The sequence below is a fragment of the Gossypium raimondii genome, chromosome 3 (genome assembly GCF_025698545.1).
Source record: "Gossypium raimondii isolate GPD5lz chromosome 3, ASM2569854v1, whole genome shotgun sequence".
Classification (NCBI taxonomy): Eukaryota; Viridiplantae; Streptophyta; class Magnoliopsida; order Malvales; family Malvaceae; genus Gossypium; species Gossypium raimondii.
In genome coordinates, this window is record NC_068567.1 from 57,361,557 (window position 1) to 57,380,586 (window position 19,030).

The window sequence follows — 19,030 nt, forward strand, 5'->3', positions numbered from 1 at the left end:
TACATTTGCAAGGTATTTTATTTTTGTCATAGTTGGATTAAAATTATAATTCAAATTAAAATTTTACATTTGCAAAGTATTTAAAAATTAATTTATATAGCTTTTGCAATATAATATTATATCTAATATTTTCATATTAAGTTGTTTATTGTTGGATAATCCAAATTTAAATAGCAAAAAGAAATCAAAATTTAATATAACTTGTAAGGTCCTTGAAATATTGTTCTTAATATTAAAAAAAGAATATTTTTATATTAAAATATATTTTCTAAAATTAAATAAAATAAACTTTATAAGTTTTTTCGCAACAATTTATTTACTTAAAATTTTTATATATACCTCTTATTTATACTTTTGATTTCGTCCATGTGTATGTATGAATAGGAAATGATCTATATGCACTATTATTTTTAAAATTAGTTTTATACACTTTTTAACCTTTTGTATAATTAATATTTTAACAATAAATAAGTTGAATTTATCTATATAATTTTAATATCAAGTCTATACATTTTCAAATCAATCTAATATATTTATTATATCAATCTATAATAAATAGACAAAAACTAGCAACGATGATAATGATTGGATTAAGGATTTTAAATTAAAAGAGTAAAATGATTAAATTTTAAACTTATAAAATACAGAGACCAAATCTCAAATTCTATAATAGATGTATTTTAACTTCATCATTATGCTGGAACTTTGCAACATATTTCAAACACTTGATCTAAAGGTGCATGATCGCCACTTCCTTCATCTTTATGAGCATATAACAGTTGTTTTTACCTTTGAACACAAACATCCCTCCCTCATAGTACCAAAGAGGAAAACTTATATTACCTGTTGCACTACACTACTTGTTTCGTCAGGGGTGGCCTCAATTGTATAGTGTTTTACAGCTTTTTGCAGGGACTCAAATCTTGAAAACACTTTAGCCTGCACGAAATAGACAGTGTATGATTGACAAGCATGTGTGTGTGTTATTTTTACACTCCATCAATGAAATAATGCCCAGAATGGAAAAGAGATGTACGCTTGCTGGGTTGAAAAATGTACGACCAAAGCCATAATAGAGGCCCAAAATATCATACGCCTGAAAAGAAATTAGAATGATGTAAATTTGAGGTAAAATGGATTATGTATGGATGTTTTTTAGTACTGTTCTCCATTTGCTACACTCCTCGTCTAAGTTTGAAAGTTCATTCAAATTTTGAGAAAATTTGAGTAAAATTATCAGGCCCAAAAAATATATTATGGGAAAAGATTAGGCCCGTTTAAAATATAGACTAAGTTTGAGCTTGAATATTCAAGACGAGCCCAGATCAAATTTTTAAGTTTGTAATACTTTATATTATATTATTTTTATATATTATATAAATTATAACACATAAAAAGAACCTATACTAAATATATAATATTTAAACATTAAAATAATATTAAGATGACTATATAAAAATTTAATAAATAAAAATATATAAAATTATTAAATATTAAATTAAAATAATATAAATATTTAAAAATAAAAAAATAATATGAGCAGACTTGAACAAAACTTTAGTTTCATATTTTGAATTGGACAAGTATAAAATATATTAATATTATGCTTAGATCCATTCAAACTCAAGTGAATACTTTTTATCCTTGAAAATGATTCACTTTCATATATCATCATGTTTCATTTCATTTGATATTTTTCATTATTTTAATAAATTGAATATGCATTGCACATGGAATTTAGGTAAAATAATAAATTTAAAATATCATAATGGAGTATGCCTCCATTGTTTATGAAAACAACTCCTACTTGAAATCTCGTTTTAAAGTCTATCCAACAATTCAAACTTTTCCATTTCTAATTTAGATATGGAAGAAGACTCTTCTTTTTATGTCTCTATTCAGTACATTATACATACTTTATAAATAAAAGTCTGTTTCATCCATTAAAATTGCTTCCAAAAATACTATGATTTTCTAGAAAATATTATATTTTATAATATTTGAATGATTTTCATAAAATATTTTTATTATTCAACGTATTTTTGAATACATTTTGTAAGTTGTTTTAGTGAAATAAACATAAAATAAATATTTTGTAATTAAAAAGTAATTCTTTTCATTAATTAATTTTAAAAAATATGGTAAAATGAAAATATATATTTTTAATCAAACTTAAATAATCCGTTGACTTAATTATTCCTTTTATACAAATTTGAATATATAGTCAATTCAAGTCCTTTTTCCAAAACAACATTTTATTTTGCTATAGTATGGAATGAAAACAAATTAACCTATGGCCATTCTAGGAATTGCAAAACGAATGGTATCCTCTTGTAAAATTTGCAGTAAAGCCTCTGGAGGAGAGTAAAAGTAGTAAAGCCCCAATCTCATGGAACCAGCTTCTTTTACCATTGCATCTGCAGCTCGATTCCCTTCACGATAAGTGCAAGTAATTTGGAGATCCCAATTTAGCTACATCCTATGATGAATTGAACGCAGCAGGCCATTAGATGAAGGTTCATTTAGAGTGGATGAAGGTTCATTAGATAAGTGTAAGTAATCTGGATAAACTATCAAGTTTGAGAAGCACCTTCCTTACTCCTAAGGTTCTAGCCAAATTAAGACCATCATAAGCACCCCACAGCTTGACATTATCTACTTCAAAACAGCATTTTTGGTTCCTTTGCTAAGCTTTTAACATGGGCACAATACTTCCAAAATTCCCAAAACCAAGTTATTTATGTAACAAAAGTCAGATGCTTCAAACTTCTTGGCATGATGTAAACCACCAGCTCCTGATGCACACATATCATGGTAATACGTTGAGCACTTACAACAAATAACACAAATCTATAAGCATATGTAACATAAATAACAATATTGGACCGATGATTTGAGAAATACGCTCCAAATTTCCTTTTTCAAGTGTGGAAACTCCAAGAATAGAAGTAGTAGGATTTATTTTCATAATAAAGTGAAATATGTCAATTTTTTTCCAAAATTATCTAGTACAAAATAAATCTTCGACTGGAGGTTGATCGGTTAATTCAATAAAAAATGAGGGGTTAGCACTCAATTTCGTTGGTCCCATCCAATTCAAGTGCATGCAATTGGCTTGTTTCCTTATTCAATGAAGGAATTTTTAAGTTCAACCAACCTATTTTCAAAATAGGAAGCGGACAAATAATAATTTTGAGAGAGTCTTTCATTTGTCCATCATTATAGGCAACACCATCCATATTATCTATGAAATTCGAACCCGAACTCTATTTATGATTCTTTATTTCTATCTTATTAGCCCTGTTTCAATTTCATTTCGTATTTTATTTTAGCATATCGAATTTTTTTTACTTTACGTCCAACCTCTCCCCCCTTTTTCCATCTATATTCCCTTTTTATTTCATTTCAGGGCCGAATTACGCCTGTTTTCACATCTAGGATTTACATATACAATATATATTACTGTTCCCAGAACTAGTCGGATGGAGTAGATAATTTCCTTGTTTAAATTAAATAAATTCTAATTTACTAATTTAAAAGTTAGAATAAAAAATCCCTCCCCAAACCGTGCTTGCATTTTTCATTGCACACGGCTTTCTCTATGTATCCATCTAAAACCCTGTTTATTCCCTAAACAGGACTCTAAAAAAAAGCGGAATACTCGGTCAATCCCCTCTTATTCTTACTGCCTGAACATTTAATACTAGAATTGAATTTACATAATTTCATAACCAATCATGAATGATTGACCAAAGCATTGATACAAATAATATCCAAATACCAAATTCGTCCCCTATAGAACTTTCGCAAAGCAAAAAAACCTCTTGGGAAGATCAAAGAAAAAACATGTTCTTCTTCCGTTTCCGTAAAGAATTCTTCCAAAAATTCCAAACCTAATTTTTTCAAAAAAGCACGGACAGTACTTTTGTGTTTACGAGCCAAAGTCTTAACACAAGAAAACCGAAGTATATATTTTATTCGATACAAACTTTTTTTTTTTTGAAGATCCACTGTGATAATGAGAAAGAAGGGTGAATTTCTTATTTCATTTTATTGTGCAAGAACCATGAATCTATCATAACACAATTATGCAAATAACACAAATTTGCTAGTGAGGTAACATACCAACAGTCATCACACCTAAACACCGAAAGTAAATGAAAAGATAACGCCCAAGGATAACTCCAAAATCTACACCTAATTCCCAAACTCAAAAATTAAGCACAGAAATCTAATATGCACTATAAATCAAAACACCAAAGAGCACGTTAGCAAAGCAGTAAACCATCCGGGTAAAAGCCACAAAAGAACATCAGGCACCTAATCCCTATGTTCAATAAGTATGAAAGCCGAAACTCATTCTTGACAATGTAGCAATGAACACCTAATTTGCGTTCTTAGACTCCCAAAAAATAGAATCTAACAGCAATAAAACAAAGATAGTGACAATAAAAACAACGAAACAACGTGACATTGAGAAACATAACAGAGATAATGACAACAAACTCTCATGGTAAATTAGACAAACACCTAAAGTGCAAACTGTTACTAAAAAAAAATCAAGCCAAAGTAACTGAAGTCAGAAATTAAAGCAAGATATTGTAATTAAAAGGCAAAAAACAATGAATAATTTTTTTTTATAATGACAGTAAAAAGAAAAAACCAACATAAAAAATACAGATTACAGTTTCTAACAATTTATACAAAATCAGCTTGACATAGCATGGGATTTGGCTCACGATCAAGCAGTAAACGAAGCATGACGATACCACTGAATTGACAAATCAACAGTTTGTAAATACAACCCTTTCAGAAACTGCTGAGCAGTTCGATACCACTGAAATTATAAAAGAATGGGTTTTTTTTATATAAACAAAATGCTTTTCAAAGAATCTTCTTTTCAGCAAAACTTTTGGGTACTTTGATTTAGATTTATGTAAACTCATTTTTACAGGAACAAAAGAGATCTTCATATCTTGGAGAAGCAAAAAAAAAAACTCACCTGTAGTGGAGTTGATGACAGCGCTGGTGAGAGCCAAAGAGCGCCGATGGTAGGATATGGATCTTTGAATTTAGATGCGTAAAAAAACAACTTACCGAGTCAAGAAGCGGGAAATTAGGAAAATAGAACTCATGAATCAAACAGACCCTAATTTAGCGGGAATAGTCAGCCGAATTTGGGCCATAATGTTAAGCCCGTAATGACCTTGAAGTCGGGTTTTGTTAGAGCGGACGTTTTCTTTGTAACAGATTATTGTTGTTTCCACTAATAAAGCCCAGGACAGCCCACAGCAGTTTTTGTTTATATATTTCTTAGAAAAAATTATTTTTATTTTATTTGCATGAATCATCAGTCTGTCCCCCGATAGCTTTGCAACGTGGATTTGACAGTAGGGAACACGTACTACTATTATCTTAAATTACAAGTTACAAGAACAACAACTATGAGCACTTCGGAGCTCAGCACGTAGCACAGAATTTACCCATCTCGCCTCGAACGGCGAAATGTTACCCATTTCCGACTGCTATGAAACACGTGGTTTGCACCCCCATATGGTACTAGCCTTGTGAAAATTAAAAAAAAAAAAAAGAAACCGCGTCCCCAGTGCCACTTTTACGTCAACTCACTATTGAATATGATCCTTAATCACATTTTTGCCCCTATCTATGTTCTATTATCATGGGATTTCATATGGACATTTAAGTCATAAAAATCCAAGTGCGTCCAACCTAGCCGCCCAGAAACACAAAACCATTGGCTATTTCCACCTCTCAAAACTACGAGCCACAGCAATAGCCTGTAGTTTACTTCCTAAACTTTTGTCCTCATTTTCTGGTCCACCTAACAAATAATCATCCCTGCTCCCTGTCCTGTATATATATATATAAGAAGCCCCTTCACTTGCCCATCAACGAATTCACAGCATCACAGTGTATCTCTCTTTACATAACCTTCTTCAATTTCAACCTTCAAGAATCACGATTCAAGTATTTGCAAAGATGAGTTCTAGCAGAGCGTGGATTGCTGCAGCTAGTATTGGAGCTGTGGAGGCACTGAAAGACCAAGGTATCTGCAGATGGAACTACACAGCAAGGTCAGTTGTGCAGCATGCCAAGAACCATGTGAGGTCAGCTTCACAGGTCAAGAACCTCTCTTCTCAATCCTCAGCTGCAATTTCTAAGGGACTGTTGCAGTCTAAACAATCAGAAGAGTCTTTGAGGACTGTCATGTACTTGAGCTGTTGGGGTCCCAACTGAGTCTTAACTCGGTCCAATAGATTACAAGTTAGACGAAACCAACATCCTTTGGGTGAATCATCGACTCATCTTGAGTGCAAGCTTTGGCCATCCAAAACAAGGTTCTGAGCGAACAAGATGGAACATGCCTGAGCTTTCCATGGGTGGGTTCTGGTCTTTGTGATGTATATAGGAAATTTCAAAAAATATGTGTGAGAGGAATATTAATCTATCATCATATTAACTAACGAAATGAATTTCGAGAATTGCTTACTTCTCATTCTTTGTGCTACTTTCTCCTTAATTACGTCTCTGCTTCAATTTTATCTCCATTGTGACCATTTTCTATGGTTCTAGACTTTTAGTCCAGAGAGGTATAGGAAACAGACCAAACTTTACAGATCACAACCTACTAAAATCTGAGAGTAAATGCAAATGAGGCACAGCCAAAAGGAAGCTTTTATTCGGTTTGTGGATGATTTGTTGGTATACTGGAAATCTCGACCTTTTCCAGCAAAGAAGGAAGTAAATTTTGGTGTGCTTTTATGTTAAATTGTTGATACTTGAATGTTGCAGTTAAAACGCCAAGCTTCATACGCTAACTGCAATAGGCATCCAGCATTATGTTCCAAAGAAAGTGTTGTGTTTTTCCCCCTTTATGGAAACAAAAATTTCATCGAAATTAAGATGAGCTTAAAATCTGTATTACAAGTAGTAACTCGAAGGGAGTCCAGCGATAGCCGCGCCCCTAATTCTTTTGAAGCACACTATCCTGCCTATCTAAACGACGAGTATAGGAGCATGACCATTACTCCCTTTGCAAAAAAACACAGATTCAAGAATAAAAATGTTGGATTTGATGGTTGATTGGTTGCTTTTTGAGACTGTAAATTGAGTTGGATTTGCATTTACATTTCATTTAGAGGATAAAATCAAATATTTTTTCTTGGGGTTTCACAGTATCTGAATCTGGACATAAAGTTGGAGGTCTCCCAAGATTTCTTATTCCACTACATCAATATTTTATTGGCGTAGATAAATAATTTTAGGAAAAGCAGAAGATACGATACAGCACTGTCAAATAACCAGAATTCATCCCTTGAAAGCATAACTATACCCAACTAAACCAATATGATTTTGCGAAATAAACTTCGATTCTTGGATAAATTTGGATGTGTTGTCATTTGTAAAGTTGGTTCATTTCTGATATGTCCCTGGACTAAAATTGTAAAAGAAAAGGGAGATGCAAAATGAAAGAAAAAAAAGACAGAATTGAAACATGGACATCGATCCAGGACAAAGTAACACAAAGAATGAAAAGCAAGAACTCTCAAAATTCATTTCATTAGTTTTATGATGATAGAGAATTTTTCTCCTACATCCTTGTGTAAATTATATACATTATACAAGCAAGAACCCACACATGCCCCAGTGTGTTTCGTTTGTACACTCAGTACTCAAACCTTGTTCTAAATTACCAAAATTAAGGATGCTTCTTCTAAATTGTAATCGATATAAGGCTCAGTTGGGACCCCAACAGCTCAAGTACATGACAGTCCTCAAAGCCTCTTCTGATTGTTTAGACTGCCTCAGTCCTTTGGAAATTGCGGCTGAGGATTGAGATGAGAGGTTCTTGGCCTGTGAAGCTGATCTCATATGGTTCTTGGCATGCTGGACAGCTGACCTTACAGTGTAGTTCCATCTGCAGATACCTTGGTCTTTCAGAGCCTCCACAGCTCCAATACTAGCTGCAACAATCCATGCTCTGCTTGTTGAACTCATCTTTGCAAATACTTCTCTTAGATTATTGAATGTTGAAATTGAAGAAAGCTTATATAAAGACGGATAGACTGTGATTTTGTTGATTGATGCTTAAGCGAAGGGGGCTGCTTATATTTATAGGATAGGGACAGGGATAGGGATAGGGATCAAAAAGCCATAAACTGGGGGAAAGGAACGACAGGCTATCTGCTCTAGCTCATGGTTTTTGGAGACGATGGTTTTGTTTGTTTTGGGCAGGTGGGTTGGACCTACTTGGAGTTATCCTTATGACCCCAAATAGCTGAGGGCAATGAATGGGATTTAGGATAATAATTCAATCTTGGGATGATTAAAGATGGTCCACGGGCACACCATTTATTCTAAATAATTAAATAGCCAGTGAGGAGTATGGGAGTACAAAAGTCCAAACCATCTGTTTTCTACCTCGGTATTTGGAGGAAAACAGGAGGCAAATTTTGGCACATGACCAAACTCAGTGCCACCTACTGAGTTCGTCATTGAATATTTACAATCTCTTAGGTTATGTGCTACCCAATTCTCTAATCCACGTTGCAGCGGGATTGGCTGACACACTAGTAATTCATGCAAATAACTTAAGAGTATCGAATTTTGAACCATAAATTTTCCTGGAAAAAAAGAAAAAACTGAAGAGCTGGTATTAACTAAATAATTATTTCGGAAAAAGCATTAACAAAAGAATTGAAGAAACCCAGCCACTTACTTCATGGTTGAGACTCAAAACATATCCTGTCTACGGTTTAATTCGAATTTTAAAGATCCTGCAGGGAAGATTTTTTTTTTCTTCAAAGAAAAAGAAATTGTCATTAATTTGATGTATTTTTTCCCATACTTTTTTAATCTATTTTAATTATTATAATTTTCTACAATTTTTTAATATATTTTTAATGCATTCATGTATAAATAAATTTTATTTATATTATTAGAGATAAATATCATCATGTCTTTATTTATTTAGTTTTCCATTACAATTTCATTTAGAAAATATGTATTTAAGTTATATTTTATTCAAAAAGAAGGAAAAAAAAATTATCCTTTTGTCAGAGAAAATAGGAAGGCTTTCATAGCCATTCAATATAGATTCCAAATGATATATCTACAATTTTCATATTCCCTCGCCATTCTGAACGACTACAATCTAACATACTACAACTTCATACATTTACATATATGTTTGGAACAATTGCAGGAGGAAATATGTTGGCCTGAGAATATGATCTGAGATTGTTGTTGACATGTTGGACCTTATTACAGGATTCTGCCTGCAAAAGCCTCAATGTGTTTGATTGCTCAGTCGTCGTCAAACCTTCTTCTGAATGACCAAAGCTTGCACTCACGAGTCAATGATTCACCCAAATAAAGGATGTTTCTTCTAAATTGTAAGCGATATTTACAGATTCAAGGCTCAGTTGGGACCCCAACAACTCAAGTACATGACTGTCCTCAAAGACTCTTCTGATTGTTTAGACTTGTTCAGTCCCTTTGAAATTGCAGCTGAGGATTGAGAAGAGAGGTTCTTGGCCTGTGAAGCTGACCTCACATGGTTCTTGGCATGCTGCACAACTGACCTTACTGTGTAGTTCCATCTGCAGATACCTTGGTCTTTCAGTGCCTCCACAGCTCCAATACTAGCTGCAACAATCCATGCTCTGCTACTTGAACTCATCCTTGCAGATACTGTAATCTTGATTCTTGAAATAGAAATAGAAGTTTGTTTAAGAGAAATACTGTGTGATTTTGTTGGTAGGTAAGTGAAGGGGGCTGCTTATATTGATAAGATGGGGGAATAATGATGGATTAGAAAGCCAAAAATTAGAAGGAAACTACGGGCAATTTGCCGGTGGTTTTCGACAGTGGTTTTTAGTTTTCTTTCCATGGCAAGGTAGGTCCGACGCATTTGGTATAGTATGACTTAAATACCCATCTAAAATCACTTGATGACAGGAAATAAAGGAGGGCAATAAATGAAATTTAGGACAGCATTCAATCGTGACATTATTAAAAATGGGCTTGTTTATTAATAAGTTTCAACTTGGAGACCTGAAATATGTGACTACAAAAAGTCTAAACCACCTGTTTTCTCCCCTGGGATTGGGAATTGGAAAACAGACTGCAGTTTTTTTTTTTTTTCATTTTATGAATAAAAAATCATCCTCCTAGGGAAGAAGGTCCAAGTGATGATCCTATTATCTATGGAAGTTTTTGGAAGAGCATTTAGAGTATTGAATTGATCCAGTGGTATGTACTGATGCGAATTAGAGATTGAGACATTTGAATATTTTATGTTTGCCCACGCAGAAGGTGTTTGGAAAGTTGTAACGTTAAGTTACTGTCCAAGAAAAGAGGGTTTAGAGGATTCCCGCATTGGTGGTTGGAGATTTTGAATTGGCTCGGGAAAAATGGGTTGTGGTCTGAAGTTGGTTTGATTGCTAATACTTGTTGGTCCCTTTGGAAGGCACGGAATGAGTTGATGTTTGACAACCGTGCTTGCGATTCGATTGCGACTTGGAACAGAGCTTTGCTCGACAACCCTTGCGTTTCTGAAGGAAGCGATCAAATGAAACCGGTTCATAACGTGAGTGAAAATCAAAGATGGTGAAAACCAACATTTGGAACTGTTAAAATTAACTGTGATGCGTTGATGGATTCGGGTTCTCCAATGACTGGTGTAAAGCCCAAAATTTGCTCGGGCCCAACACACTCAAAACAGTCCAATTACAAAAAAACAAGCTCAGATTCCACTACCCAAATTACAATGCCCAAATAAACCAAAACCTTAAAGCCTAAATGGCCCAAAATCTAAAACAATTTCAGCCAATCAAAAAGAAAGGCAGAAACCCTAGGTGCGCCGCACCTAGGTCCACACGCGCGATGCCTTCACACGCCTCCACGTCCATTGCTCCGTACATGCAAGAAGGACAAACAACCTGCAACGAACACACGGCAGCAAAAAGAAATGACAGAAAAGGGGCAACAGAGGGGATTTGGGAGATTTTCTTTTTATTTTATTTTCTTTTTATTTTTTTCTGTAATTCTGGCCATAAAAGGCCATTCGAATATTGTAAACAAAAGGGAGGAGGCATATTGTATACAAAAAAAATATTCAGAGGAATCGGAAAAAAAAAAAGGATTTGAAAAGGTGATTTGTAGTTGCTTTTGTTCTGGGTTTTTCTTTTGCCTTTCTCGGTTTCCTTTCATTTCTGTCTTTTTCTATATATGCAAAACAACAAAAAAAGGAGATAAAAAAGGGGCTTAGGGATCTTACCGGGGGTCGGTACGTCGCCAAATCCCTCCATCGTTTAGGTCGAGGTTGAATGAGAGGGGAGGGACCTTCGATTTTGAAGCGGCGCAGAGAGGAGAGCGTTCGGATTCCTTTTATTTTATTTTTGTTTTTTATTTCCGTTTTGAAAAATGAAATGGTGGCTGCCAATTTAGGGTTTGGCTTTTGACCTTTGCCTGTTGTATGAAACGACGCCGTTTGGAGTCTGACAGTGGCTCCAAAACAGCGTCGCATCGATCCAGATCCATTCGCGACCCGACCCGCTCCATGGGGGATCCGCGTGTTTTGATTAATGGGTTATTTACAACCCTGGTCCCTTCGCTTTTCAAGCGCGCTTCAATCTAGTTCTTTTATTTCTTTTTAAATTTAATCTCTTATTTCATTTTTGTTTCATTTTAACCCAGCTTGCAACGCTGCGTTTTGGGGAAGCGGGATATTTCCCAATCGGCCTCCATGTAATTCGCGCATTGCAGTATGGCCTTCCATTTTAGCTTAATCTTATTTATTTCCTGATAATTCGATTTTGATTGCGATTTAACTCTTTTCATTATTCAATTTTTTTATTAACAAATTTACTGTTATTATTATTATTATTAGTATTATCCTACGTATATTTATCATTATTATATTTATTATCATTTTATATATCCGCTTTTCGTATATATGCATTATTTTATTTTACATGCATCTTTTTAAGGTTTCTTTCAAAATTTTTATATATATTTACCCTTTGTTATGACATACTATTATTAATATTTCTTAAGTTTATTTTATTTTAAGTGTGCTTTTTATAAATTCACTCATTATATATCTTAGATTTATATAAATATACACTTTCAAGTAATACTATTATGTGATAATACTACATATGTATACTTATTCTATGTCGAATTATTTTCATCATATATATGCATACATACATACGTACATAATCCATTGTTAATTTCACATTATCGTATAGATATTTTATTTCTCTCAAACATTTTAACAACCTATTTTAAACATTGTTAATTCATTCAAATTTGTTTCAACTTTTTAATTTATTTAAATTAGGTTTAAGCTTATATATTTCATTTGAGCTATGTGAATTTGCTTGACTTTTAATTAGTCTCCTCTTGTTAGCCAATGTTGATATTTATGTGATGTATATTTGAAATTACTATTGTTATGCTTGTTCGTATTTGTTCATTGGTTGCTTATTGTTCATTGATGTGCATTTTATCTTTGAATTATCCTTTTCGCGTTTTATGAAAACATTTAACCATATTACATTGTTTAAGAGATTGTATTTTACTAAAATATCGAAATAGTTTTAAGTTTCGAAAATACCCTACGTCCAATGATTCTCGAGAAAATTTTGCCTTAACTTACTGGGCTTCGATTTTCTTCGTTGAATTTAAGTGGCCAATGTCTTTAAAATAAAACCGTAATTTTTAAATAAATTTTCTCGGGATTTCAAAATGTTGGTCCCTAACTCACTAGATCTGACAACTTTACTACCTCGAATTAAGGATTTTTAAGATAAATGTAATATTTGGTGTTTAGGAATCTCGGAAAATTAAACCCTAACTTACTGGGTTTTAACTTACCGTTTAACTCAAATAACCAGATATCCTTCTCAAATTAAAACATGCGAGTTTTAAAAATTTAAAAGATATACCTAATTTCGAATATTGAACTGTCGTACTCTAACTTACTGAGTGTGGCAATTTATCTTCTCGAAATAAGTGAGTCTATCATCCAATTCATTTTATTCGAATTTTCTTTTTAAAGGATCGTATTTTAAAATCTTTTCAAAATTTCGACATTAAGACATTAAACAATCAATTCGGTACCAATTTTGGGCGTCACGAGGGTGCTAACCCTTCCTCGTGCATAACCGACTCCCGAACCTGTTTTCTCAAAATTCGCAGACCTAAAATTATTTTCAAGATGATCCGATCATACCTCAATAAAAGATTGGTGACGACCCCCATTTTCATTTTTAAAAGTCGATTTCCCTTTTTAAAAAAATTTATTTTTCAAAAAAATAGTTTCGACAACTGTTATTGCAGTAATTGCACGAGATTGTAATGAAAAATTCTTGACGGAATCAACGCACTTGTTCGGACTACATCTGTATGAGTGGCTGAGGCCTTGGCCTTAAGGCTTGGTTCGATTCTTGAAAACAGATGGCAATGGCAATCTATTATCTTTGAATCTAACAACAAGGAGCTGATTTACTCTGTGAAGAATAAAGTCGGTTAAATTTTGATATATCAGGAAAGCGTAAAAAAAAAGAGTTGAAAATTTGAAGAAAAAACAACAGAACTGAAACAGGGACATCGATTTCAGGAGAAAATAGCACAAAAAATGAAAAACAAGCAATTCTCAAAATTCTTTTCATTAGTTATATGAAGACAGAGAACTCATTTCTTACATCCATTTGTAAGTTATATACATTATGCAAGCAAAGAACCCAGCCATGCCCCCAGTCCTCAAACCTTGTTTTGATTGACCAAAGCTTGCACTCAGGAGTCAATGATTCACCCAAATTAAGAATGTTCCTTGTAAATTGTCATCGATTTTGACAGATTTATGGCTCAGTTGGGACCCCAACAGCTCAAGTACATGACAGTCCTCAAAGACTCTTCTGATTGTTTATACTTGTTCAGTCCCTTTGAAATTGCAGCTGAGGATTGAGAGGAGAGGTTCTTGGCCTGTGAAGCTGACCTCACATGGTTCTTGGCATGCTGCACAACTGACCTTACTGTGTAGTTCCATCTGCAAATACCTTGATCTTTCAGAGCCTCCACAGCTCCAATACTAGCTGCAACAACCCATGCTCTGCTTGTAGAACTCATCTTTGCAAACACTTGATTCTTGAATGTTGAAATTGAAGAAAGCTTGTATAAAGACAGATACACTGTGGTTTTGTTGATTGATGCTCAAGTGAAAGGGGGTTGCTTATATTTATAGGATAGCAAAAAAGGGGTGGTCCAGAAAGCCAAATATTAGGAGAAAACAACAGGCTATATGCTCGTGGTTTTCCTTTTCCTGGGCGGGTGGGGTTGGATGCACTTGGAACCATATGACTTAAATGCCCATCTGAAATCACTTGACGACAACAAATAGATATAGGATAATATTCAATGAATGCACGGTGGGCACATGGTTTGCTCTTAATAAACTAATAGCGGGCTGACTACGGGAGTACAACAGTCCAAACCACGCAATTGGGAATTGAAAAACAAGAGGCATATTTTGGAATATGATAAGAGCAAACTTTTTGCCACGTATTGAGTTCGTAATCAAATATCTGTACAATTTCTTTGTTTATAGTCACTCCTTGCTTATGAGCTAGTATTGGTATGTGCTTCCCGATCATCTAATCCACCTGGCAGCAGGATCGCCTGACCGACTAATCATTCATGCAAATAATTTAACTTTTTTAATATTTACTTCATTTCGTAAAGAAAAATTACTATAAGTGAAAAAGGACAGACGTCTGACGTAAATAAAGACCAACGGTTGGGTTTAATGTAGTTCATGGTAATAAAATTGATGTTTTATTATTAAAAAAAAATTCATATTTTTATAGAAAGAGCAAAGGTTGGAATAAAACGCACAAAGTTATGAAACTAGAAATTGACATCATCTATTACAAAACTAAGGTAAGTTGCATCTATCTGATTGTTGGATTTTATGCAGAGCAAAAGGCAAGTACTGATTCATGTCTCTTCCAAGATTTCCAACTTTTGAGAAATGTAAAATAATTCTAGTGCTATATCTTATTAATTTTTGCTGCATGTATATACAGAAAATCAGATGCTAACTTTTATTTAGTTTAACAAAATAAAATAGAAAACATAAAAATTAAGTGCATGATTATATATAAATTAAGAACACAAGTTGACAAAATTGCTCCTTTTCTTCTGATTAAAAGTAGCTTTCACAGCTATTCAATACTACAATTTTCATATCCCTTCTCCATTTTCAAGGACTAAAATCTAACACACTACAACTTCATATATGCATATATATATAATAGAACGACCATCAGTGTCAGCAAGGCCCCCAACAGCTCAAGAAATATTGCTTTCCTCAAAGTTTCTTAGCCTGCTTAGTTTTTTCATCAAAAAGTCTGCTTCGAACAGTTGCAGAAGAAGAAAGCTTCTTGGCTTGAGAATCTGATCTGAGATTGCTGTTGACATGTTGGCTAAGTGACCTTTATTGCTTGATCTTTCAAAGCCTCAACGGCTCCAACACTTGCTGCCCAGCCATGCCCCACTATATTTGATCGCTCCGTCCTAAAACCTTCTCTTTAATGTCCAAAGCTTGAACTGACGAATCAATGATTCACCCAAAGGATGTTCATACTAGCTTCTAATGAGAGTTAAGATGGCTCAGTTGGGACCCCAGCAACTCAAGTACATGACAGTCCTCAAAGACTCTTCTGATTGTTTAGACTGCCTCAGTCCTTTGGAAATTGCAGCTGACAATTGAGAGGAGAGGTTCTTGGCCTGTGAAGCTGACCTCACGTAGTTCTTGGCATGCTGCACAACCGCCTTTGCAGCATAGTTCCATCTGCAGATACCTTGGTCCTTCAGTGCTTCCACAGCTCCAATACTAGCTGCAACAATCCATGCTCTTCTACTTGAACTCATCTTTGCAAATACTAGAATCTTGAATATTGAGCGTTGAAATTGAAGAAGAATATATGTAAGAGAGACACACTGTGATTTTGTGGATTTGTTGTTGATGCTGAAGTGAAGGGGCTGCTTATATTTATAGGATAGGAAATAGGGATGGATCAGAAAGCCAAATGTTTAGGAAGAAAAACTAGAGGCTATTTGCTCGTGGTTTTCCGTAGTCTGGGGAGGTGGGTTGGACGCACTTAGAATTATATGACTTGAATGCTCATATAAAATCACTAGATGACAACCAACTATTCAATGAATGGACAGTGGGCACATGGTTTTCTTTTATTAATAGCCTTGTTTTATCACTGGCAATTGGGAATTGGAAAACACCCTTTGCCAAATGCCACGTGCTGAGTTGGTAATTAAATATATTTACAATCTCTTTACCTTGTAAGCTACCACTGATACATGTTTCCCTACTCTCTATTCCACGTTGAAGCGCGACCGGCTGACACGCTCTCAAAACATATATTTCAATCTTATCAGTATGGTGATTGATTATTTGTTTATATAGAATTATAATGTAGAATTTTAAAAATTAAAGTATATTTTAAATAATATTTTTAAAAATGAAAAAAATCAACTTAATCGGTTTTGTTTTTAACTTGTTTCAATTGATTAGTACTAGTTTGTAGGTCAATTGACCTGATATCTCTCTTCGGACAGATGCCCCGACTGATTCAAACAACTACGACTTTAAGCCTCTATATTTTGTGCACTTGAAATTTAGTCCTCGTACTTTTACTTTTAGAAATTTAATCCTGAATTTATAAATATATTTTCAAATTATATATAACCACATAATATTTTAATTAAAAAATTCATAATATTAACTATTTGAACTAATTAATTAATTACATCATGCAAATATTAAACTAAATAGTAAGGCTATAAAAATATTAAAAAACTTAGAAATTAAAATATAGAAAAATTTAAATTTAAACATATTAAAAAATTAAAGAAAAAAGTGTATCGGCATGAGAAAGATCCTTTCGACATGGTAATACTCGTTCAGAAGTCCAATAACATAAATTTTCAATAAAATGAGGCATTTCCTACAGCAAAAAGGCAACATGAAAAGCTGACATTAACTAAACAGTAATTAGGAAGAAGAAAGCCTGTTAATTTTATACAAATTTGTATAGGTTAATAATTTCTTATTTATATGATATATTTAAATTATTTTTTCAAATTATCATAATTATGGTTCAATTTATTTTAAAATTTCCATATAAACGGTTAATTTTAACTCTGAGTCATTCAATTAAAAATTAAATTATTAAATTTGATCATATATTGATATAATAAATAAAAAAAAATTGAAATCGAATTGACATGCATATTAGAACCTCTGGTAATTTGCATCTAATCATTGGGTTTTATATATACACATTGATTCCAATTATATATATACACATTCCCTCGTCATTTGGAAGGACTAGAACCTAACGTGCTACAACTCTCTCTATATGTACATATGTGTCCAAAATAAAACGACCATCAGTGTCAATAAGGACCCAAACAGCCCAAGTACGTCACTTTTCTCAAAGATTCCCCAGCCTGCTTTTACTTTTTCGTCCCTAGTTTTGCTTTGAACAATTGAAGAAGAAGAAAGCTTGTTGGCCTGAGAATATGATCTGACGTTATTCTTGGCACTTTGATTAAGTGCCCTTATTCCATGATTCCACCTCCAAAACCCTTGGTCTTTCAAAGCCTCAACAGCTCCAACACTTGCTGCAATCCTGCACCCCAACTCTTTTGTGTTGCTTACACTCTATGCTCAGTTTACAGAGCTGCGACAATGCCGAGAGAGAGGTATATGTAGAGAAGGTGGTTGAGTTATTAGATGGCAATAGCCGCTAGTTTTATTGTTTAATCAGCAAAAGCAATTTGTCCTTTGTGATCAGTCCATTATTGCCGCTGGAAGTAGAAGGTATAATACATGCAATTCGAGGCACAAAACCTCGTTGGCCGTTGGTTTTTGACGTTGAGGACCTTTTATCTGCCTCCTCCTTATCGAAAAGAAATAAAGTTGGGGGTGGATCCCAATCTAACATCATTCCTACAGAAGGAAAAAGACAAATAAAAAGACGGTTGTACTTGGCTTCTTGCTATTGGAAAATTTAACCTTCTAAAAAATTTAGTAAATTGTCCATCCAATTCCGGATCCAAGGCTGTTAACAGTAGGAATCAGACCCTAGAATGCAGCCTGGCTAAGAACAAATCAAGTGGCTGGTGCATAAGGCATAGCCCTTTGTATCTCCAAATGCAACTAGTCGTAAGGAAAGATTTTCGGACTTGGTTCAAGCCACCATCTATCTATAGATATAATAAGATTATAGTAAAATCATTACTCCATATCATATGGTTATTTGAAATCATGTCACATACCTAAAATATTTTAAAATGAATATATATATTATTATAACCATTATTAACAAGTTATTTGAAACAAAATTCTCTAATATCCACATATAGATACGAATGAATAAATCAAGTGGATATAATTCATATGGGGCATTAGCAACTCTATTAACTCTTCCTAGACGAAGACCATTTCAAATACAAGGTTGCATATATAAGTAAACGGCCCTACGCAGGAAACTTTGAGAACGAGCTTTAGATAATAGGTACTTGTGCTGGATATATATGTGTGTGTAATGTGTTAGAGCCGTTTAGGGGATGATGGAAGGAGCGAAGCGTCACTATGAGAAGGACAGGCCAAGATCGGAATCAGCTGGAAAGTCGTCTCAGGTGGGAAGGGTCTCAGGCACCGGCAACAGGGAAACCATCGTCAAACAGGTTGGGTTAGGTGATAAGCAGAAGCTAAGGGAAGCTGAAAAGGCTGAGAACCTCATGCATCTCATCTGCTTTGGACCTTGTGTAAATTGATCTCTCCTCTCTGTGTGTATATGTGAGGCTGTTTCAGCTATTTCTTTTCTTTATCTTCTTCCTTGATGCCGAAATCATCGTGCGTTATGATCTAAAAGGCTGTTAAAACTCTCTCTATATATAGTTGTTTAGATGAATA

The 19,030-nt window shown here is 34.0% G+C and overlaps 5 protein-coding genes and 1 long non-coding RNA gene across 6 annotated transcripts; 1 reads left to right on the forward strand and 5 right to left on the reverse strand.

Moving 5' to 3' along the window:
* Positions 1–2,193: 2,193 nt before the first annotated feature.
* On the reverse strand, positions 2,194–5,121 carry LOC105794914 (uncharacterized). The gene is made up of 3 exons (XR_008194582.1): positions 5,003–5,121; positions 2,591–2,795; positions 2,194–2,479 (listed from the first exon to the last, which is right to left on the reverse strand). It is a non-coding gene; the product is annotated as an uncharacterized LOC105794914 (long non-coding RNA).
* Positions 5,122–5,861: 740 nt separating this feature from the next.
* Positions 5,862–6,510, forward strand: LOC105794913 (uncharacterized). The gene has a single exon (XM_012624300.2). It carries the CDS (start codon positions 6,001–6,003, stop codon positions 6,256–6,258), a length of 258 nt encoding a protein of 85 aa, XP_012479754.1. The 5' UTR covers positions 5,862–6,000; the 3' UTR covers positions 6,259–6,510.
* Positions 6,511–7,551: 1,041 nt separating this feature from the next.
* LOC105794909 (uncharacterized) lies at positions 7,552–8,256 on the reverse strand. Its single transcript, XM_012624296.2, has one exon. The coding sequence runs from the start codon at positions 8,017–8,019 to the stop codon at positions 7,759–7,761; it is 261 nt and encodes an 86-aa protein (XP_012479750.1). The 5' UTR covers positions 8,020–8,256; the 3' UTR covers positions 7,552–7,758.
* An 816-nt stretch (positions 8,257–9,072) lies between these two features.
* Positions 9,073–9,934, reverse strand: LOC105794910 (uncharacterized). The gene has a single exon (XM_012624297.2). The coding sequence runs from the start codon at positions 9,701–9,703 to the stop codon at positions 9,443–9,445; it is 261 nt and encodes an 86-aa protein (XP_012479751.1). The 5' UTR covers positions 9,704–9,934; the 3' UTR covers positions 9,073–9,442.
* A 3,736-nt stretch (positions 9,935–13,670) lies between these two features.
* On the reverse strand, positions 13,671–14,253 carry LOC105794912 (uncharacterized). The gene has a single exon (XM_012624299.2). The coding sequence runs from the start codon at positions 14,158–14,160 to the stop codon at positions 13,900–13,902; it is 261 nt and encodes an 86-aa protein (XP_012479753.1). The 5' UTR covers positions 14,161–14,253; the 3' UTR covers positions 13,671–13,899.
* Positions 14,254–15,208: 955 nt separating this feature from the next.
* On the reverse strand, positions 15,209–16,179 carry LOC105794911 (uncharacterized). The gene has a single exon (XM_012624298.2). It carries the CDS (start codon positions 15,961–15,963, stop codon positions 15,703–15,705), a length of 261 nt encoding a protein of 86 aa, XP_012479752.1. The 5' UTR covers positions 15,964–16,179; the 3' UTR covers positions 15,209–15,702.
* Between the last annotated feature and the right edge of the window lie 2,851 nt (positions 16,180–19,030).